This window comes from Heteronotia binoei, chromosome 3, assembly GCF_032191835.1.
Source record: "Heteronotia binoei isolate CCM8104 ecotype False Entrance Well chromosome 3, APGP_CSIRO_Hbin_v1, whole genome shotgun sequence".
Taxonomy (NCBI): domain Eukaryota; kingdom Metazoa; phylum Chordata; class Lepidosauria; order Squamata; family Gekkonidae; genus Heteronotia; species Heteronotia binoei.
This window is the reverse complement of record NC_083225.1, coordinates 58,480,080-58,503,775: the sequence shown is the minus strand read 5'-3', so window position 1 is coordinate 58,503,775 and position 23,696 is coordinate 58,480,080. Positions and strand designations below refer to the sequence as shown.

General features: G+C 42.9%; 1 protein-coding gene across 3 annotated transcripts; it reads right to left on the bottom strand.

Annotated features, from left to right (window-relative positions):
- Positions 1 to 1,708: 1,708 nt before the first annotated feature.
- LOC132568918 (regucalcin-like) lies at positions 1,709 to 23,696 on the bottom strand. Of its 3 annotated transcripts, none has more exons than XM_060235100.1 (7): positions 23,609 to 23,696; positions 16,247 to 16,412; positions 13,382 to 13,564; positions 11,435 to 11,650; positions 4,766 to 4,897; positions 3,428 to 3,582; positions 1,709 to 2,006 (listed from the first exon to the last, which is right to left on the bottom strand). In XM_060235100.1, exons 2-7 carry the CDS (start codon positions 16,407 to 16,409, stop codon positions 1,956 to 1,958), a joined length of 900 nt encoding a protein of 299 aa, XP_060091083.1. In that variant the 5' UTR covers positions 16,410 to 16,412; positions 23,609 to 23,696; the 3' UTR covers positions 1,709 to 1,955. The 3 variants fall into 3 exon arrangements, with proteins under 3 accessions (XP_060091083.1, XP_060091085.1, XP_060091084.1); XM_060235101.1 differs by lacking the exon at positions 23,609 to 23,696 and adding an exon at positions 17,577 to 17,698 and having other exon boundaries at positions 1,850 to 2,006; XM_060235102.1 differs by lacking the exons at positions 11,435 to 11,650; positions 23,609 to 23,696 and adding an exon at positions 17,577 to 17,698.

Below are 23,696 nucleotides of genomic sequence, written 5' to 3'. Positions count from 1 at the left end.
AACATCACAGGAAAAGAAGGAGTTTTGGTTCAGTGTACCCCAGAAGTGACATCACTTGGTCCTTGACACCACAGGAAATGACATAATTTCTGTCTCCCGGCTCCACCCCCAAAGTCTCCTGGCTTCACCCCCAAATTTTAGTGGGTCATGAAGAAGAAGTATAAAAATAACCGGGCCACAGGAAAGAAAAGTTTGGGAAAACCTGCTTTAGAGGTTTATGATGGATAGGTTAGCTTCCGCCTCTCCCTGAGCATGACTAGTAGGAGGTGATGGAATGCTTGGGTGTCAGCCATATCCTTTATTTTTTTAAAATCAGCACTAGGATATTGACGTGTTGATATACGGTTGTAACAAAAGGTGCAGCAGGTTCTCTGAATTCTGGGCATTAATTTTTTTAAAGTAAATATCTAGTCTTTGCAGACATAAGAGGAAAAGGATAGAGACTTACTTTTTTAAAATGGAAGCTGGCAATTCAGAGAACCTTCCATAGTAATAATGGTATATCAATATAATGATATTCTACTGCCATTTTTTTTTTTAATTACAGAAGCTTTTTAGGTGGCCCAGAAGACAGGGTTGCTACTTCTGGGGAACTGAGGTGGGGAAATTGTGAGGAAACCTGCCACAGGGAAGCCCCATTGCTGCCACAGTTCATTTGCAGCTGCACCAGCAATGGGGAAACCACAAAATCTTGTCCCTGTGTGGAAGCCACCTGTAGTATGTAGGAATATGTTCCTGTGCTGTTTGGAAGATACTTGGAAAGCAGATAAATATCTATTCTCATCTATTTTATTTAAAGGGAGAGATAAGAGAATAGATAAAGAACACACTAGTTATGCAGAGAGAGAAAGGTGTTTCCCTCCTCCCAGCTGACATCAAAGAAGCAGAGGGAGTAGTACTAGTAAGGCATCCCACCATTATCTCTTGATCCACCTCCCAATGACATCTCCCAGCTAACATTACCAGAGGAAGTAGGAGCAGGAGTTAGCATCATTCAGTTTTACCTGCCCTGAGCCTTCCCTTAAGTTTATATTTTAATTAATATTTGTAATACTTTTTGATTGCAGTAAACTGGTCTGGGAGCAATTTTTGGTTGAAAAGTCAGATATAAATGAATGCTAGGATGTAAATCATGTCCTAGTTACAGTTCACTTATAACTAAAAACAGGACTTGCAGAGGGAAGTGCAAAATGTTCTTGCAATTTCTTCTTTAATGGTATTGGAAAAAAACCACAGTCAGTTTGAGAAAAAATCCACCTAAAATAATATATTTTGACAGCCTGCACTACAGAGTTTCATCAACACTACTCTTTTTTGCTATGCCAATAAAGGTCAGTCTGTCTGTCTACTCTTTTTTAAAAATCCAGAATATTTTTAGTTAGGAGTCACACATAGAGAACAGCACTGGTGTGATGTGGGTATCTGCACTGAGAAGAAAAACTTGGCAATGATGCCCCCTTGTGAAGACAGAAAGTCGTCTTAGAGGGAAATTCCAGCTAAACTTCCATTTCACTGTATTCTGACCTCTTCAGGGGTCAGTTTACCCTCCCGCCTGTGACAGTTACTAGCCAAGTTCATCCCCAGGTCCCACCTGTAGGCTGGCATCTCTAAGTCAAACACTGCTTCAGAGCCATACGAGGGTCTGAAAGCAGATATACATGTAAAATGGTAAACTAAAATTGAAAAGGATACATAAAATATCAAAATACTATATGAACCTTTTTAATTCCTGTTACTGTTTTCTATTTCATCAACATTTTGGCACCAGTCAAAAGATTTCTAAATATAGGCAAAAATCTTCTACAGATTTCCTTAATCTCTGCAGTTCAAATTGCTGCATGCACAACTGCAGCTATCTAGAAAAAGAAATTCATGCCACTTTAAAATCTTCATGTAATTCATATTCTCTTCTTCATCATCATTGATTCTTCCTGACTTGCTTTTAGCACAGACAATTAACCAGCAAAGTAGTACTGGGGAATTCCTTTCACTCCCAATCCTGTTACCTGTTTAAGAAAAAGGAACAGATTTTAGTTTGTTTCTTCAGAGCAGATGCTGCTTGTGTCACTTTAGCCTGTCCCCCTGATTTTCTACAGCAGGAGTCAGGAGAGCAGCTACAGGCTTGAACTTTGTGTGAAATGGTGCCATGACTCCCTGGCCTGTGAGTCAGGTGATCCCAAACGGTGAGTGAAGGAAAGGAAAGGAAAGGAAAGGAAAGGAAAGGAAAGGAAAGGAAAGGAAAGGAAAGGAAAGGAAAGGAAAGGAAAGGAAAGGGGGCCAAGAGACTGAGGCCAGCTCTAGGACTCTGAGGGGCCTGTGCACAGTCACATGGGCAGTAGGCAGGAGATTTTTTTAAAACTGCTGCAAAGTACTGGGGGGTGTTTATATGAAAATAAAAATTGGAAATAGGGTAGTCAATGTGTGTACCAGGGGTAGCCGAACTGCGGCTCAGGAGCCACATGTGGCTCTTTCACACATATTGTGTGGCTCTCGAAACCCCCAATGCCCCATCGGCCAGCTTGGAGAAGGCATTTCTCTCATTAAATCGCTTATCCAAGCCAAGCCAGCAAGCAATTTGGAGAATGTATTTAAAGTTAAAGTTGTTTTCTTTCTAGCTCTCTCCTTCCTTCCTTCCTTCTTTCCTTCCTTCCTTGTGGCTCTCAAACATCTTACATTTATTCTATGTTTCTCTTATATTGAGCAAGCTTGGCCACCCCAGGTAAGTACAAATCCTATAAGGACTCTATAAATTCCTGGAGAAAACATGACACTGAATATAACTTCACAAAATTCTAAGTGACAGTGCTGCCTGATTCTGTCAGGCAAAATGTATGTCTGATCTTTCTCTGTTGCTCTATAGGAAGAAGATTTCAAACTGTGAAGCTGTCTGCTTCCAGGATCACACCTTGTTCCTTTGGTGCTGTTTGATGCTACATCTCCATTACCGCCCCCCCCCCCCCGCCCCTGTTACTGCCTTTTATATTCTGCTTGATTCCCAAAGCATCTCATACTCCTTCCAACAGGGATTCCCAAATTCTTGTGAAATCCTTCTTGTGAGATTTAAGGAACATAGTAAAACAGGTTTTGGAAGGATTTCAGGAATGATTGGGGGGGCGGGGGGATGGGAAGTACACAAAAGCATCAGTTCTGCGAGCAACCAGGAGAAAAAATTCAAAATAGCATTCAGTCTGGGGCAAACACCTTTTTACCCGTTGCCTTGCCTTCCAAAACAAACATAGCCCTTGCCTTCCAAAACAAACATTGAAAAGAGTTTTACTCCTTTGCAGGGAAGTGTTGATAAATTACTTAAGAGATGGGGGGAAATTAAAGTAGCAGAGGGTTCACATTTTGCTACCTTTAATTTTAGGCCAGAGGACTTTATTTTTTACATCCATTCAGTGCTTCAATCCATTTTATATCTGTTTACCTTGAAAATCTCCCCAGCCTGAGGTTCCTTTGCTAAGGCTGTTCTGTTCAGTCCATCATAGGCAGAAGTGATGTACATTTCAGAATAGTCTTTCCCTCCAAAGCAGCAAGATGTGATCCTGGAAACAGGCATCTTCACAGTTTGAATTCTCTTCCCTGTGGATCAATAAAGAAAGATTCTCTACAGTAACATCCTGCACTGAAGGTTGTTGTTGAATGTGGTTAGTAATTTAACTGTCTGCCTTCTTAGCAACCAAAATGAATTTGCTTATTGATTCTAGCTTCAAAAGAGAAGAGGTGAATTGATGGAAATTGGCCCTCATCATGACAGAATACAGATTAGTTAAATAAAACTGCTCCTGGATTATTTTAGACAGTTTAAACAGTAGGAGTATTTAAAATGATATTTGTCATAGTGATCACTTGCTTGAAGAAGTTCCTTGGGAAATATGTCCTCTTTTTTGCTTTTCAAAATTATGGTAACTCTATGATATGCAAAAGCACCATTTTATTTGAATTAGGGCACCAAGTATATTTAAACTGAACATGAATAACAACATGAATATAAACAGCATACACAAAGCTCCTTTGAGGTGACAGTGTGGCACATAATAGCCCTTCTTTCTGATAAACAAATCTTGATAACACGGGGTCAGATTATGTTATTGTAGCATAAATGCTAAACCCTAATGTGTCAGAGAGACAAACATGTTTTGAAAACCATGTGTTGGTATAAATTGTGTATGTTTATTGTGTGACATAGGGTTGCCAACCTACAGGTGGCATTTGGAGATCGCCTGCTACTACAACTTATCTCCAGATGTCAGAGATCAGTTCCTGTGGAGAAAATGGATGTTTTGGAGGGTGGACTCTGCAGCATTATGCCCTGATGGAGTTCTTTTCCTCCCCAAACCCACCCTCCCCAGGCTCCACCCCCACTACCTCCAGGTATTGCCCAATTCAGAGCTGGCAATTCTGAGCACTAGCAGCTTGTGAGGTTAACTGCTGCATGCCTCTGGTAAAAGGAGGGGGGATAGGGAACACTTCTTGTAATGTGTGTAAACTGGAACAGACCCACTCCAGGAAAAGATGGATTTACTCCCCAGAAGTGCATTCATTTCAAAAGCTTCCTTGTGCTCATCAATGGAGAAGTATTTAAAGGTATTTAATTAACATTTTAATGGCCGCCCTGAGCCATTCGTGGGAAGGGCGGGATATAAATTCTAAATTAAATAAATAAATAAATAAATAAAAATATATCTTGAATAATTGCAAGGGTCACATCCAGTGAAAATGCAGTTTGTAAACACTCCCCACACTTGGCTCATCATTCTTTTACCTGTCTCAGGGTCAATACGGATCACTCGTGCACCATCAATGCAGGCCACCCAAAGTTTCCCTTCCACATCAATACACATCCCATCAGGCATTGCTTCCTCCTTTTCCATCTTGTACACTGTTCTGCAATCACCTGCAGAAGGAATAACATAATCAGCATGGTTGAGCTGTCACTGAAATATTGCCCCCTGTATCAAGTCACTGTATATATTTTTTAAAACCCTCAGATTTATTCTCTAAGAATTTAGATACCTTTTTTTCCTGTCCCTGGCCTCCTAATAGGAATCTGGTTATGGACTTAAAGTCTAATTGCTTTTAATGTTTATGGCATCACCTTAAAAAGGTACTTGAAAGGCGTTATGGCCTTTGACAAAAGAATGTTCTTTGCTGGTTGTGGATTTTTCTTCAATCAGATCTAATTGTTAGGAAGTCATTTTTTCATAGGTAGGAGATCTGTAACTACCTGTAGAATTTTAGTGGAGGTGTAGGGTTGCCAGGTCTGTGTTGGAAAATACCTGGAGACTTTGAGGATGGATCTGAGAGAGGGTGGGGTTTGGGGAGCTGAGGGGTCTCAGCATGGTACAATGCCATAGAGTCCACACCTCAAAGCAGCCATTTTCTCCAGAGGACTGATCAAAACCACGTATTACCCCGTCTTTCAGTTTGCAAAAAAACATATTACAAGGCTTGTGTACAACACATAATAAGCAATACAATAATGATAGAGGCCGGTGGTGCTAGGGCCTGTTAAAGTAACAGAAACCCCAAGGGGCCAGAAAAACCCCATCCCCAAATGAATGGATATAATTCACGGTCGGTGAATTTCAATTGGACTATTTCCAAGTTTGGACTTATATCTATTCATTTGGGGACGGGGTTTTTTGGCCTCTTGAGATTTCTGTTGCTTCCTTACACGAGAAATAATGTAGGAAATAATTTCCCTACACTGGAAATAATGAAGGATAGGGGCACCTTCTTTGGGGGTTCATAGATTTGGACCCACTGGTCCAATCTTTTTGAAACTTGGAGAGCATTTTGAGGAAAGTAATTAGATGCTATGCTGATAATTTGGTGCATCTACCTCAAAACACAGCCCCTCCAGAGATCCAGATACCCCCAGATCAATTCTCCATTATACCCAGCCTATGAGAATCGATCTCCATAGGGAATAATGAAGTGCCCAGCAGACATTTCCCGCCCCCCCCCCACTGTTTCTGACGACTCTGAAGCGGGGGAGGGCCTGCTCCCACATGGGGATTGGTATCTCTACTCATGAGTTGCTGAACTTCCAACTTCTTCAAAGTAACACAGAGCAACCAAAGGTTCAAGTTTACCTTTCTTATGTAAACGACCTCTGAAAAGATTGTGTAACCAACAGAGGGCCTGGGCTGCTTTCACAGCCACTAGGAGCAGCCACGTTGTTCTGCCTGCTTCCCGCCCCCCCCACCCCATTCAACCTTAAAGACACAGATACACCATCCCAAGAAGAAGCCTTTCCAAGCAGAGTCTGAAGCCTCCAGAGGTGGAAAGGCACATGGTGGCTGTGGGGGCAGGGCTTCCCCCCCATTGGCCAGCTGACTGGGAGCGGGAAGGAGCCTGGGAAAGTAGGAGAACCCCTGCTGGGACCTGGGGATTGGCAAGCCTACTTTCAATGCTTGGACAGAGTTTCACCCCTTCTGCTAAAAGGAGCCAATAGATGTGAAAACAGCAGATGGCAGCATTTCGAAAGAACAGAAATAGTTGTGTGAGCAGCTGAGAAGGAAGCTTTTTGGATTGCAGCAAGATCTTTTTCTCTCCCTCATCCATCTGTCCATCTGTCATGCCAGACATTGGATCTGCTGTTAGTAGGAGTTTCTTCTTACATCTGCCTGAATATTTATAAATAAAGCAGATATTGGGCACACAGTGTATGAATGCTCTCTCATCCAAAGGAGGCTATACACTGAGCTACCACAGTCCCTGGAATTTTTCATTGCTTGAAGAAGTGGGGAGTGCATAAGAATGCACTGCAAAATATGGGTCACTTTTCTGTAACAGGGTTCCAACATTATCACATAACTCCAGTGCTGGAACATTCCTTATCACAGCCTGTGCCATGGCTAAGCTGTCCCACTGAACTGGTGTTTTGGTTTTTAAAAATACAGTCCTTTAAGTCATAAGAAGAGGCAAAGCAAATGGTAAATTTGCCCATTCCAAACTCATTCTGACTACAAGTTTTTTTCTCCTCTGTCTGGTCAAAACTTAATTGCTTTGTGTTAATAATTGAAGAAAAACACAGTATACCAGATGACACACTGTAGAAAGAATAAAGTCTTCACTGAATATTAGCCTACTGATTTATTACAGATGATTCATTGACAGTACAAAACCTAAACTCTTCTAAATCTAGGATTGCCAGTTCAGGGTTGGAGATTTGGACATGGAGCCTGGAGATGGTGGAATTTGCAGAAGGGAGGCACCTCAGTGGGGTATAATTAGGGTTGCCAATCCCCACTTGGGGGCAGGGTTTGGTGGCCCTCCCCCCTCTTCAGGGTCATCAGAAAGCAGGGGGTGGGGAGGGAAATGTTTGCTGCGCACTCCATTATACTTAGGGTTGCCAAGTCCAATTCATGAAATATCTGGGGACTTTGGGGGTGGAGCCAGGAGACATTGGGGTGGAGCCAAGATCAAGGCTGTGACAAGCATAACTGAACTCCAAAGGGAGTTCTGGCCATCACATTTCAAGGGACGGCACACCTTTTAAATGCCTTCCTTCCATAGGAAATAATGAAGGTTAGGGACACCTTCTTTGGGGGCTCATAGAATTGGACCCCCTGGTCCAATCTTTTTGAAACTTAGGGAGTATTTTGGGGAGAGCCAGTGGATGCTATACTGAAAATCTGGTGCCTCTACCTAAAAAACAGGGCCTCCAGAGCCCCAGATACCCGCAGATCAATCTCCATTATTTTCTATGGGAATAAGCCTCCTTAGGGAATCATGAGTTCCCAGCAGACAGTTCCCTCCCCTCCCCCCGCTTTCTGATTACCCTGAAACGGGGGGGAGGGTCTCCAAACCGGGAGATCCTCTGCCCCCACCTGGGGATTGGCAACCCTAATTATACTTTATGAAGACTGATAGGGTATAATGGAGAATTGATCCATGGGTATCTGGGGCTCAGTGGCGTTTTTTGAGGTAGAGGCACCAATTTTCAGTATAGCATCCAGTGTCTTTCCTCAAAATATTCCCAAAGTTTCAAAAAGTTTGGATCAGAGGGTCCAATTCTATGAGCTCCAAAAGAAGATACCCTATCCTTCATTATTTTCAAATGGAGGGAGGCATTTAAAAGGCATGCAGCCCCTTTAAATGTGATTGCCAGAACACCCTTTGGAGCTCAATGGTGCTTGGCATGCCCTTGCTCCTGGCTCCACCTCCAAAGTCCCCCAAAGACCTCAAAGGTGAACTTGTGGATCTCCTGACAAAAATATGTAATTTTTCATTGAAATCTGCCTTGTTCCTGAGGACTGGAAGGTAGCAAATGTCACCCCCATCTTTAAAAAGGGTTCCAGAGGAGATCCGGGAAATTACTGGCCAGTCAGTCTGACTTCAATACCAGAAAAGTTGGTAGAAACCATTATCAAAGACAAATTGAGCAGACATATTGATGAACACAAGTTATTGAGGAAGACTCAGCACGGGTTCTGTAAGGGAAGTTCTTGCCTCACTAATCTGTTACAGTTCTTTGAGGGGGTGAACAAACATGTGGACAAGGGACCCAATAGTTGTTGTTTACCTTGACTTCCAGAAAGCTTTTGATAAAGTTCCTCATCAAAGGCTCCTTAGTAAGCTCGAGAGTCATGGAGTAAAAGGACAAGTCCTCTTGTGGATCAAAAACTGGCTAATTAATAGGAAACAGAGACTGTTTTCGCACACAGCTTACCACGCGGTCACGTTCCTGTTCTCTCCGCAGCGTCTGACGGATTTCCCATTATCTGCGCCGGAGTTACAGGAAGTGCTACAGCTTTTGCGCAGCAAACGTAAACTCAGTTTTAGCGGTTTATGTTTGCTACACAAGAGCCACGGCATTTCCTGTAACTTCGGCGCAGATAATGGGAAATCCGACGCACGCTGCGGAGAGAACAGGAATGTGACCCCGTGGTAAGCTGTGTGCGAAAATGGTCAGAGAGTGAGTAAAAATGGGCAATCTTCATAGTGGAAGATGGTAAGCAATGGGGTGCCGCAGGGCTCAGTACTGGGTCCCATGCTCTTTAACTTGTTCATTAATAATTTGGAATTAGGAGCAAGCAGTGAAGTGGCTAAGTTTGCAGATGACACTAAATTGTTCAGAGTGGTGAGAACCAGAGAGGATTGTGAGGCACTCCAAAGGGATCTGTTGAGGCTGGGTGAGTGGGCATCAACGTGGCAGATGAAGTTCAGTGTGACCAAGTGAAAAGTAATGCACATTGGGACCAAAAATCTCAGCTACAAATACAAGTTGATGGGGTGTGAACTGGCAGAGACTGACCAAGAGAGTGATCTTGTGGTCGTGGTAGATAACTCACTGAAAATGTCAAGACAGTGTGAGATTGCAATAAAAATGTCCAATGCCATGCTGGGAATTATTAGGAATGGAATTGAAAACAAATCAGCCAGTATCATAATGCCCCTGTAAAAAAATCAATGGTGCAGTCTCATTTGGAGTTATGTGTGCAATTCTGGTCACCGCACCTCAAAAAGGATATAGCATTGGAAAAAGTCCACAAAAAGGCAACTAGAATGATTAAAGGTTTGGAACACTTTCCCTATGAAGAAAGGTTAAAACGCTTGGGGCTCTTTATCCTGGAGAAACGTTGACTGCGGGGTGACATGATAGAGGTTTACAAGATTATGCATGGGATGGAGAAAGCAGAGAAAGAGGTACTTTTCTCCCTTTCTCACAATACAAGAACTCATGGGCATTCAATGAAATTGCTGAGCAGTCGGGCTAGAACGGATAAAAGGAAGTACTTCTTCACTAAGGTTGCCAAGTCCAATTCAAGAAATATCTGGGGACTTTGGGGGTGGAGCCAGGAGACTTTGGGAGTGGAGCCAGGAGACATCGGGGCGGAGTCAGGAACAAGGGTGTGACAAGCATAATTGAACTCCAAGGGAGTTCTGGCCATCACATTTAAAGGAACCGCACACCTTTTTAAATGTCTTCCTTCCATAGGAAATAATGAAGGATAGGGGTACCTTCTTTGGGGGCTCATAGAATGGGACCCCATGGTCCAATCGTTTTGAAACTTGGGAGATACTTTGGGGAGAGTCACTAGATACTATACTGAAAATTTGGTGCCTCTACCTCAAAAAACAGCTCCCCCAGAGCCCCAGAAACCTCCAGATCAATTCCCCATTATACCCTATGAGAATCAATCTCCACATAGAGAATAATGCTCAGCAGACGTGTCCCCCCCATTTCTGGTGACTCTGAAGGGGATTGGCCTTTCTACTCACGAGTTGCTGCCAACTTCTTCAAAGTAACACAGACACACCATCCCAAGAGGAAGCCTTTCAATCAGCGACTGACGCCTCCGGAGGTTGAAACGCACATGGTCCTCCGGGGGCGGAGCTCCCCCCCCGCCGGCCAGACTCCCCGAGGAGACGCCACCCGGCAGCCGAAGAGGATGCAAGGACTACGAGTCCCATCATGCACCTCGCGAAGGGAGGCCGGACTGGAGCAAATAGCAGGCCAGCGGTGGGCTGGTCTTTGTGACCCGGAGGAAGGGAGAAGCCTGAAGCCAGGCAGGGAAAGAGACATGGCACCATTCCACCCCCCAATCCCCACTTCCAGATTTTTAGAGAGCAGGGGATTAGGCTGCTAATCCAGGGGTCCCCCTGCAGGGTGGGGGGTTTGGGAAGCCTATTCTTCACCCAAAGGGTGATTAACATGTGGAATTCACTGCCACAGGAGGTGGCGGTGGCTACAAGCATAGCCAGCTTCAAGAGGGGATTGGATAAATATATGGAGCAGAGGTCTCTCATCGGCTATTAGCCACAGCATTTTATTGGAACTGTCTGGGCCAGTGATGCTCTGTATTCTTGGTGCTTGGGAGGGGGCAAAGTGGAAGGGCTTCTAGCCCCCTTGTGAACCTCCTGATGGCACTTGCAGGTTTTTTTGGCCACTGTGTGACACAGAGTGTTGGACTGGATGGGCCATTGACCTGATCCAACATGGCTTCTCTTATGTTCTGGCTCCACCTCCAAAGTCCCCAGATATTTATTGAGTTAGATCTGGCAACCCTAGATATAATGCAATATAATGCCACAGAGTCCACCTTCGAAATCCCTGTAGACTGCAGACTCTTTTGATCAGTTGCTTGCCAGCTCTGGGTTTGGAAATAATTAGAGATTTGGGAAGTAGAGCCTTTGAGGGTGAGATTTGAGGAGAGGAGGGATCTCAGCAGGGTATAATGCCATACAGTCAACCCTCCAAAGCAGCCATTTTCTGCCAGGGAACTGATCTCTGTCATCTGGAGATCAAATGTAATAGCAGGAGGTCTCCAGGTGCCACCCAGGGGTTGACAACCCAAGATTAGTTGTAATTCCAGAAGCTCTCCAAGTCCCACCTGGAGGTTGGCAGACCAGTCTCATTAGAAAGGGGTATCCCTGTTTAGAACTGCACTGGTAGTCACTGTAATGAAGAAAGAATGGGTACCGATTCGTCCTGTGCACTCGTCATAGTTGTAAGCATGCACAGCATAGGCCAGGCTATCGATGTGGAAGAAAATTCTGTGATCTAGTGACCATTCGAGACCATTTGAGATATTCACATGATCTAATTGCTTCACAACACTGTAGTCAGGAAAAAGAGTATAAAGAGCCCCTTGGCACCTTGCTCTCACACCAGGAGCAGTCTCTTCTGCCATGGTACCTAGAGAAGAGAAGTAGAAGCAGATAAGAGGCCCTGCAGTGCTGAGTGAGGAATGTAACAATGGCCATTGCTCTATACCCTCGTTCTCTATCCTGCTTGCTTAATTTGCTTAGGGTCCTTTAGAAAGAACTTTGTTAAAAGCCTTTTGACTAACCAAGTAAGTATGACCTACCAGAATGTTCCGTTAACATGTTTGCAGAACAAAAAGGACTCTTAAAAATTAATGGAGAAAACCCATGCTGATTCTTCTTCACTGAGGCTTCTTCTGCTGTATATGTTGTATAATACTGCCCATGTTACAAACATTGCACAATAGATAAGAGCAAGAGTCCAGTAGCACTTTAATGACTAATAAAATTTGTGGCAGGATGTGAGCTTTCATGAGTCACTGCTAACTTCCACAATACTTGTTAGAAATTATTTTTCCCTCCACCAGTTTATCATGGACAAAAGTTAGGTCAAGAGATCTGCCATTGCCTGGATCTCCCACCCCTTCCCTCCTGCCAATCTTTTCAGTGGGGTTACAATTACTACCTTCCAATCAGCCCCATAGCCAAAAAATGTGGCTTCAGGAGACTGTGGGGGGGCAGAATCCATGCCACTGAAAGTCAGCTCTTCAAGAGCTCTCGAAGAGCTGAAGAAGAGGCGGTCAAGGGCAGCAAGCACTGCTTTCCAAGCAGGCACAGTGAGGCGCTGGGGTGAGCCATTCTGCAATGGCCTACCCCAGTGCCACACTGTGTCTGTGCCAGTGTAAGCTGGGTTTTCTGGGGCCTCTCAGAGCTTTTGGATAACCAAAGAGGGGGCACTTCACTGCCTCCTCAGCTCTCTGAGTAGGTGCACCAGCCAGCTCTCTGAGAGCTCTCTGGGAGGTCCTGGAGAGCCAACTTGCTGGCAGCTGCTTGTGTGGCATGAAAGGTACGTTGGGAGCATGGCCACAGGATGCCACACCATGGCTATGGGCCAGCTTCCAATCCTATTGTAAAGAGGCTAATTAAAGTGATGCGTTACTTACTAAATATTTACCAATTTCATATTTATAATCTTACGGAACTTTTGGAGAATGTTATCTGGCCACAGTAACATTTGGGGTTTTTTTCTTTTTACTTTTCGTCCTCATTAGTATTAAGCATTTTATCCTCATTAACCATTATCTATACTGCCTATTGTAAGGCACTTACTGTGTAGTTATCTGAAGAATAGAAAAAGAAACAAATTTCAACCATTGCTCTGTTTATATTTGGGCATGGGCATTTATTAGAGTATGTCCTTTAGTGCCCTAAAGTTTCCATAGATCATATAATTAATTATGTAATCTTGTAATAATCTAGAGATGAAAAATTAAAATTATTTTTCCTAGTTATTATATCTGAACTTATTATGTCTGGATAATTGTCAAGAGGGACTATATATATAAACAGCATTTCACCTTATCCAAACTACAGATTATCCCAAACTTGTTGCTGATATTCATTGCATAAACAAGATTGTTTTGTGCAGGCAATAATAATTGTAAACACATTTTCATAGTAGGAGTTAGAGGCTGTTACAATGTTTTTCATTCCACTACATAGCAATAATTTTATTGAACCCTTTAACTCTCACCACAAGTCTTGCTTGTAAAAGAAATTATATGCATTACTGGATAATATAGTTCCATTGAATTATGTAGATTCATTCCCATGTGGGAAATTCATTAGGAATAGGCAAATTGAACACACATATTTATATTACCTGCAAAAAAGTTCCCTCGTGGGTCCACTTTTCCATCATTAAATCGGTTGTTTGGTTTATCTAACTCCTGCTCAGAAATAGTAACAACTTCCTGATTTTTCCAGTTCAAAAAGGCAAAGCTGGTTCCTAGAGCAATCACATAGCCCCCACTCTTGCGAAGCGCCACTGAGCCAACACGAGCATCTGAAGACAGGAAAGAAATTGGTGCGCTTCAAATTCAAGGAAAGCCAGGACATTTGACTATGTCCCATGGTGACCAAGGGCTTAAATTTAGAACGAAAGTCTATTTTTATTATTCCTCTCAGCTTCTTTACTAATGGAGGGGGGCTGTGGCTCAGTGGTAGAGCATCTGCTTGGTGTGCAGAAGGTCCCAGGCTCATTCTCTGACATCTCGAACTGAAAGGATCTGGCAGGACGTGATGTGAAAGACCTCTGCCTGAAACCCTGGAGAGCTGCTGCCAGTCTGAGTAGACAATGCTGACCCAGATCTACATAAACATATGAACATATGAAGCTGCCTTATACTGAATCAGACCCACGGTCCATCAAAGTCAGTATTGTCTTCTCAGACTGGCAGCGGCTCTCCGGGGTCTCAAGCGGAGGTTTTTCACACCTGTTTGCCTGGACCCTTTTTTGGAGATGCCAGGGAATACATGTTATTGGGGGGGGGGGGGAATTTAAAAATGACACCCCCTTATGGGCCCATTCTATCTTATGGGCCCATAGAATATAATGGAATCCATATCCAATTTGGCCCTTCCTCTGGCAGTGCCCATGGCAAGTGCCCCCTCTGCGCTGACCTTGATGGACCAAGGGTCTGATTTAGTATAAGACAGCTTGATGGGTTCAGTACTTTTGAAGGGTACCATTATGGACACAGTAGAAAGACTAATGAGGCTGGCAGGCAGCAGCGACGTTACAAAATGCGTTTGGATGAATTTGTATTGTTGTGGTCAGAACTGCAAACTTAAAGTTTTAAAGGGCTCAAGTCCCATGTAATATAATTCCTGAGGGGGAGGCAGCCAATCCTTCAGAAGACTTCCTTCCTCAAAAGAAGGCCAGTAGCTGTAGCTGTACACAAGATGGGCCCTATTATTTGACAGTGATGCAGTACTATACCAACAAATACATTCAGCGTCAATTAATAATATGGGTGAGATTCCAGTGCTTTTTTTGTAGCAGGAATTCCTTTGCATATTAGGCTATGCCCCCCTGGTGTAGCCAATCCTCCAAGATCTTACAGGGCTCTTCTTACTAGGCCTACTGTAAGCTCTTGGAGGATTGGCTACATCAGGAGTGTGTGGCCCAATATGCAAAGGAGTTCCTGCTACAAAAAAGCCCTGGAGATTACCATGGCCTGAAAGAACTACCAAATAAATCCCATCCAAGAAAGATAAAGGGTGATGTTTGCAGACTGAATGTGAGCTGTCAAATGCATGTTCCGGGAATACAACAATAAGAAAGAATATACACAAATGAAACAGTCATTACAAATCAAATGATTCATGAAGGGCTCTCATCTACACTTTTCAAGCCCCAGTTCACAAGGTACCCCTGTGAACACAGCAAATCATACTACCCAGCTACACATCACTGCTGATCATAACACTTCCACACTACTAGTACAATGATGACAAAGCGGCAAGCAAGTACTCAGCACCAGAAGCTTGCAAGTACATGGGACAAAGAGGAAGGAAGACAAAAACAGGCAGGAAAAGCAGCGATAATATAGAGATAAATATTGTTGACAGCTCCAGGTTGGGAAATACCTGGAGATTTGGGGGATAGATCCTGAGAAGGGTAGGGTGTAATGTGGGGGTATAATGCCATAGAGTTCACCTTCCAAAGCAGCCATTTTCTCCAGGTGAACTGACCTCTGATGCCTGGAGATCTGTTTAATCCCAGAAGCTCTCCAGAGATACCACCTGGAGGTTTGCAACTCCAAAGGTAAAAAATGATGTCTTTCTGTACTTACCCAGGTTTAACAGAATGTGGAAGTGTAACAGATGTGGTACTTTTACATTACTACCTAATTCCTTGGACCAAGAAGATTTAGGACAGTTGTGTGACCGTGCGTTCCACTTTGAATTGCCTGAAGTTTCTGAACCAGCATGCCAGTAAGCCCTATAGTACCCAGCGCTATAAAGATTACGATATTTTATTTATTTAATTTGTACCACACCCTTTCCTGTACTTATCCGTGTTTAACAGAATGTGGAAGTGCAACAGATGATATGAAGCTAGGCAGTGAGGACTGATGTGGCACATTATGTTCTGTGTGTGAGGGGAACAGAAACTATTTCCCACACTCTCTGCATTATTAAAGTAACTTGCAGATTCTGTAAAGTAATGTCATATAAGCCCGATCAGCCCTGGTTGGTACTTGTATGTGTGACCCAGGGCTTTTTTTTTTAGCAGGAATGCACAGGAACGCAGTTCCAGCTGACTAGGCATTAGGAGGTGTGGCCTAAGATGCAAATGAATTTCTGCTGAGGGTTTTCTACCAAAACAGCCCTATATGAAACAGTGGGGACATTATGGGGTGTGGCCTAAGATGCAAATGAGTTCCTGCTGGGCTTTTTCTACCAAAAAAGCCCTGGTGAGACCACCACAGAAATTCAGGGTCACTACACAGAGGCAGGCTATGGCAAATCACCTGTCCCACCCTGAAAACCCTATGGGCTGTGATTTGACAACACTTCACACATACACAAACACACACACAAGGTATGCCTGCCTGCCATGAATAGCTCTTTCTTCCACAACTTAGATCATTATTTTAGAGAAACTGTAATTATAATAACAAGTAATTTTTCTAATTCCAAAAATAGCCCTAAGTACTGTTAGAAAAAGCAAGTTTCTTACCCACAGGAACACACTGAATTTCATTGGTGACTGAATTCCAGCGGCAAACTTTCTGCGAATTGATATCCACATATACAAGGGAATTCTCCCTTTCCTCCCATACTGGGCACTCTCCCATCCTGTTCTTGTCCTTCACTATAGACTCAATCTTAATGGAACACATCGTCTATAAGACAGAAAACTGTCAGCATGATAAAAAAAATTCAATTTCAACTGAAAATGTTACCAACATTTATTGGCAAAGTGGCTGTAGAATGAAGGGGCAGGAATATATTTAAAAGAGAAAACATTGACACATTTTTGATAGTCACTATCTGCAAGTATGAGAGGTTAGTTTCCTTCATCAATGCCAATTTAAATATATCTTACAGAACAAGTTCAGGTAATAATTCTAGTTCAGAGCCATATAGAAGAGGCAGAGATAATAATAAAAAAAATTGTTTGAAATGGTTATTACATTGATACAGCTTCTGGTTCTCATAATTCTCAGTAGCACCAGCTGGTCAAGATAGTAGGGGAAAATTAGATAAAAAGTCCTATCTTAAGTCCTTAAGATATTGTTCAGTGACAATGGGAGACACCACCTCCTCACAAGTCAGTTATCATCAGGCTCAGACAGCACAATAGATGCTACCAAAAGTTCCTGGCTTTCAAAACATCATATTTAAAAAAAATTCTTCTTCAACAGAAATGGATCAATTCTCACTTGGAAGGCATATATAGAGTTGCTATTCGATGAGCACTGAGGTAGGGGCACTTCCTTTTCCCTAACACTTGAGCCACTAATAATGGGTGTAAAAGGCCTGTTTGCCTCTTTCTCAATTGCTTCACAGACAGCAGTCCCTATAATTTCTCTCAAATAACTTAATGGGGAAATGTGCAGTTTGTTCACTAATTTAACAATCATGGGACATGATAGATCAAGCAATCAGTTACAGCTATTTTGCCAAAATTGTGACTTAACTGTTCACCAAGGATATAAATCTACCTACCATTTATATAAAATTAGAAAGTCTCAACAATCAACTCAGAAAAGATTTCTTACGAGTCCAGACAGAGACAGTACTGTAATGTATAACAATACAGAAGAAAATGAATAAGGGATTTTTCACTCAACAGGAATAATTAAGAGAATAGATGGCACCCTGTTTTAATTCACTTCTTTCAGACATACAGATGGAAGGGGAGCTGATTCATGGTGCAACTTCTCCTTTCTTAGGTCCTTTGAGAAGTGCACCATGTGAACTAATCCTGTCTGAAACCAGTTCCCAGCTTCCTATGTCAGTTTTCCTCTTCTCAGTAAAATGCACACACACACACATACACTCACCTGTGACTGCAAACTGAAATCACAATAAAAAGATTCCTCCTCAGTTCATCCACTGTTCCTTCCAATTATGTACTTTATTTTGTTGAATTCTTGACTAGATTGCCTGAAGTTTTCTTTTCCTTCTGTTGCAAAATAGGAAATTATGAAATGTGAGAGCTATTTGAGCCAGCATTGCTATATTTGGGGCAACTGTTCTAGCAAAACGTGCTTCCTTTTTTTTGCATCTTAAGCACATTAACAACTGTGCTGGACCAGACCAACCGTCTTTCTTGTCCAGATGGTTTCTGTCCCTGAACATGGAGGCTGCATTTAGTCATTGTGGCTAATAGCCATTGATGGACCTTATGTTTCCTGGTCCAGCATCTTTCAGATTACTCTCCCCTGACTTGTGTAAGCACCCAGAAAGCAGACACGTGAGGTATAATCATTCAAAGAAGCCACAAGTGAGGCATGACCACTCATGGCAACTCACGTTCCTTCCTTGTTTTTCTCTTTCCCACCCAACCACCCACCAGTCTTTCATCTGCACCCCATCTTCAGCAATATTTAATATTTATTTAATTTGTATTCTATCTTTCTCCACCATGGGGACCCAGAGGAGCTTACATCATTCTCTTCCATTTTATCCTCACAACTCTGTGAAGTAGGTTAGGCCAAAAGTGGTGACTAGCCTAATGTTGGGTTCCATGGCAGAGTATGAATTAAAACTTGAGACTTCCATATCTTAGTTTGAAATCTCTAACCATTACACAACACCAGCTTTCAGGCAGTGACAGCTGTCGAACAGAAGTAAGCAACCAGGCCTGGGTATGTTGTGACAGTTGGGTGATAGCGAGACTTCTGGTGGTTGCTGCTGGGCCTGGCCCCAATGCATCCTCCCTCAAAGGCCAAAAGAGCCCTCAAAAAGGCCCTGTCCCTTCCTCCTGCCTTTTACTGGTAGAAACCAAGTCTCCCCCCCCGCAATTTAATTTTATTGAATTTTTAAAGTTAACTAACGTAACAAACATAGGGGTTTGACTCCAAGCATTACAAACAATTAGTGTGTGAGATCAATTTATGCATCCATAAACCAACATTCAAACAACGTTACAAAGGAAGTTGCACATTACTATATTGATAACTCCATATGTATTGAATTTACATTCAGGTATCCTGAAGAGTTAATGAAAAGCTAATGATCCTTAGTCTAATATCAATGTTTAAAATACTGATAAGGGATAGAATAGACACATTTGTGTAATACTGATAAGGAATAGAATAAACACATTCCCCCCCCCCCCCAGTTGAAATGACAGACACCACGGACAGAAGGAGCTGGATTATGTAAACATCCATATACTATAATCAGATCAATTCAGTAAAACATTGCTGGATTTAAGATAAACAATAACTAGATCCCAATAGTGTTGCATACAGTTTGTTGTCGATAATAAAGAATCTCCTAAAAATAATACATTTTGAGTATGTTGAGACGTAATGAAAGTTTCCCAAATTCTATTGTACCATGTTTTGAGTGTAAATTTAACTAAATCTTTCCAGCAGGAGGCAATGGTATGTCTGGCAGCTGCTAGTAGCTGAGAAATAAAATCTCTTGTATTTTAGCATTGAGACAACTGGCCAGTGATCTAAAAGCAGAAATTCAGGACTAAAAGTCTGAAGGCTAGCAATACCATTGTGGCTGCCTAACAATGGCCACTGGGAACATCCATTTCTTAAAATTACAGGCTGCCTTGTTTATTCATAGCTCCAGTGTCCAGATTTTCGTATCCACAATCTTAGCTATATTGATAATGAAAGCTCCTTCAGCTTACTTTATAAACCTTATTCTTTAAAACAATGCAGTGAACTATGCTGACTTCTTGTATGCCTTTTGTTATTGGTATTTGCAGAACACTATGCTGGGATGGGGTTTTTTTGGGGGGGGGCGGTATTTTTAAGGGTAGCCTGCACTGACCTGCATAGCCCAGGCCAGGCCAGTCTCATCAGATTTTGGAAGCTAAGCAGGGTTGACTCTGGCAGTATTTGAATGGGAGATTGCAAAGGAATACCTGGCAGTGGCAAACCACTTCTGAATGTCTATTACCTTGAAAACCCTATAGGATCACCATAAGTAAGCTGTGACGTTATGTCTCTTTCCACCATCACCACACCACCACCAAGGTTAGCCAACATGCTTTATATTCAGATATAATTAGCTGACATTACTTGCAGTTTGGCATATGAGCATTGCAGTTTGTACCTAGTCAGAAGTCACATGAATCAAGCATGCAGGGCCAGCACCCCCGCTAGGCAACCTTAGGTGGTTGTGTAGGAGGTGGCCCTGGGGACACCAAATTGGGTGCCCCTTGGAAGGGTGGGGACCACCCCTCCCTCCCAGGTGATTCAAATCATGTAAGAGAGCGTCCATGAGCAGCCGCTGCTCTTCCTGTGCCCCAAAAAGGTCCCACTGCTTAGCTGATCCCACGCCCAATAAAGGCTCCCCTTTAAATCACCTGTAAGGACAGCACCTGCTCCTGGACACTCTCCATGGCTGATGTGTGGGAATAGGCCGAGCAGGCAGCCACCTAAGGCGCCACCTGGCCTAGGGGGTGCCGCCAGGTGCCCCTGCTCCTCACGCGCAGTGTGTGTGGTCATTTGAAGGTCTTGTCCCTGGCACCTCCAGCTAAAAGGATCAAGTAGTCCTCACAATTTTTATTGCTTACTCTCACAATTTGTTTTTAAAAATTAAAATAAAAAACTGCAAATTAATAATGAAAATAGTTTCAAGTTTATTTCTCCTACAATTCTCTGTTTTTAAAATTTCTGGGGAGAGGCACTAGTGGGCAGCTCGCCTAGGGCCCCAAAAACCCTAGCACCGGCCCTGCCACTCTCCCGATCATGGTAGCACTAACAGAAGCAGTTGGTCCAGCCTCCCCCTCCATTTAAAGAGCCCACCAACCAGCTGGTCAGCGGGGCAGCTGCTGCTCCTGCTGCTCTTCCCATGTGGGAGGGGCAGCTGCTGCTCCTGCTGCTCTTCCCATGCAATTCGAATCACTGGTGGGGGAGGGGGCGGCTTTAAGCCATGGTGGAGGTGCTTAAGGTCAGCCCAGCTGTCAATTCAAATTGCATGGGCAGAGCAGCAAGAGCAGCTGCTGCCCTTCCCGTGCAATTTAAAGGCCTTACTGACAAGCTTGTTGTTGGGCTCCTTAAATGGATGGGGAGGCCCGTCTGGCTGCTTCTGGCAGTGCTGCCCATGATCAGGAGAATGCCTAGGAGCAGGTGCTGGCCTCCCAGGCAATTTAAAAGCCCCACTGATCAGCTGATTGGTGAGACCTTCTCCAGGCGCAGGAAGGGCAGCAGCTGCTCCTGGCCCCTACCCGAGCAATTTAAATCACCCGGGAGAGAGGGGGCTGCCCCACAATCCCAGACTAGAGTGCCAACAAGCCTGGCACCGGCCCTGCTTATCATATGGCTGATTATCAATAGGCTATCCTGTAACACCAGAAGCATGATAAAACAACTTAATTGGCATTGTATGCATCAAGAAGTTTGTGTGCCTTTTCCAGTTAACAACAGTTTATTTGGGTTTTAAATTAGCTTTTCAGACCAGAATTTAGGATGTATTCACACAGAAAGCAGTAGAATCCAGGCCAGCCAACCCTGGCTGCAACTCTTCAGCATGCTGGGTGCATAGTGTTGCAACTTTTTAACCTAAGCATGTTCTTTTAAGGGCCAAATATTATATAATAGAGGAACTATGTAATCAGGGATGATGATGATGATTGATTGATGATGATAAAGAAAGATAATAATATTTGAAGTATTTGAAATATAATAAAATTTCAAAGCTGCTATTAGACACTGCAGGAATTGGTTAGGAAAGAAGTGCTGCAAGAGTATTTAACCCTTTCCCTGCATGCCTATATGGGGAGGGTGGAATAAAAATCAATAAAATAAAATAAATGCCAATATTGTGTAGTGGTTAGAATGTCAGGCTAGGATCTGGAAGATGCAGATTCAGATCCTCACTCTGCCATGGAAGTTTGCTGAGTGACCTTGGGTCAGCTGCACACTCTTAGATTAACCTACCACACAGGTTGTTGCGAGGATAAAATGGATAAGAGAATGATGCAAGCTCCCATGATGTTTATCTAGTTTAAATTCCCTCTTCCAGCTGCTCTTTGTACAAGATAGCATATATGTACCATACATCTCCCTGCTCTTGTGCTCTGTCAACCACCCTTTTCCTTCACTTGCTGTACAGCATGTCTCAAAAAAGGTGAGGGGGCAGAGAAGAGTACTAGAAATTGAAGTTACTGTAAGGCTTCTGATCATTTCCTCACACTTCAAAATTTACCTGGCTCTGCCTCTGACTCTCCTCCTCCATTCAAATATAACAAACACACAAAATATAATAGGCACATCATATTCATCCTTTCTGTTCACACTCTCCTTGTTCTGCAACTTTATGAAATTACAAAAAATCTTCTTAAATAGTTTATAACTAAGAGCTTCAATACAGTATTCTCTTTCCTCTGTATCTCTTGTTTCCTAATCAGTGCAATATTGACACAATTGGTCTTTAATTACATTTAATCTTATGTTGTAGATGCCAGGTTTAATCTCCTGGATTTCATTTGCAGGATGGTGATCTACAGCAGTAGTAGTGCTCTATAGCTGTTTCATACACATTCATAACTCAATAACTTCATACTGTCTTCTATAGTTTAGGGATGCACTTTGGGGGGGGGGTTGTGAATCTCCAATATTGTTATGGCCCACATTTGAAATTATTATTGTGTCTGGATGACATTTGCATTGGTTTCAATGGGAAACTCACCACCAAATTCATTAGGACTGCTAACATGTGGGGGGAGGGAACCCCTGTCTTGTGTGGAAATGGGCTGCTGATGCTTTTCATGGCACAGAGGTAAATAATGTACCATTAAGCCTCTGTTAAAAATACAGGGTACTTTTTTCTCCAAGCAGCTAGCAACCGTCACCATTTGGGATGAAATTCTCATGAATTATAGCACTCTCCCAAGGGACCCTCCCAACTACTGGCAAAAGAGAAAAGCTTCCTACTTTGCAACCCATTACAATTCTCCTTTGCAGAGTGAATACACAGAGGTTTCATGATTTTTTTTCTCTCCAACTCCTAGTGGCATTGGGTTCGTGATGCTGATGTGTGTGAATGAGACAGAGTACTCCTATAAACATTATAAATTCATATGCGCACACACATGCCTTCCATTCATTCATTTTGGGATGTTTCTTCAGAAGACTTCTATACACAAGCTAGTGGACTTTTATAAAAACAAACAAATGCATCAAACAGCAAAGCACAGCAAGGTAAGGGGAAGGAAGATGCAAGCTTTAACCTCCCTTCACCTACTTACTCTGTTCACCCACCACTATCCCTACTTTATATATGCAGAAAAGCAAACTATGAATATCTAAGCCAATGAGCCTGTAACGTAATTGATTGTACACAAATGTACAGAACATGGGCAAGGTGTTCTGATTATATGAAGCCCCTGTCAGGTATATACCTGCTGAGTCGCCTTTCTCCTACTGTTCCCCCTCTCCAACTCATCATCTGAGGAAAATACCTTATTGACAGTGAAAGCAAATGGAAACTGCAAGTGCTGAAAGTGCAGCCGCATTGCCAAAAACCAGTCTAGTTAGAAGGGACTGATTACCCTTCTGATATTAACAAACTAGTTCCCTTTCAAATTTAATTGGTCACTTTTCAAATGCACATTCCTTAGATCTCATCATTAATGTCTTTGGTTCAATCCAGAGTACCTTTTTCCTTGCTATTTCTCAGACTGATGCTCTGAGAATCCTCTCTTTTTGCAGTTATTTTTGTCTTCAGGATCCTCACACCTGTGCAATTACCACCATCTCCCTTCCTCACTTGCCAAATTTCATAAAGTGTCCTCTGAAATACCTTGTTTGGTGCCCTTCATTGATAGCCAAGGGAAAAGTTCTGTTGATTCAGCTTTGTACTCCCTTAATTTGTCCCTTACCATCTAAAATGTTTATCTTACCTTATAGTACTCTGAAGAGTTACTTCAGTAGCTGAGGACAACTTGAGTGATTTCTCAGGTTGTTTGTGAACTAATATATTCACCTGTG

Bases quoted from the DNA above. Each gene is read 5' to 3' on its own strand.
- LOC132568918 (XM_060235100.1), bottom strand. From the start codon at position 16,409: ATGTGTTCCATTAAGATTGAGTCTATAGTGAAGGACAAGAACAGGATG. The intron at 4,898-11,434 runs GTACCCATTCTT...TTCCTTCTGCAG, and splicing joins CGAGTGCACAGGACGAATCG to GTGATTGCAGAACAGTGTAC. The intron at 2,007-3,427 runs GTAAACAGATAT...TTTCTTAAACAG, and splicing joins AGGCTGGGGAGATTTTCAAG to GTAACAGGATTGGGAGTGAA.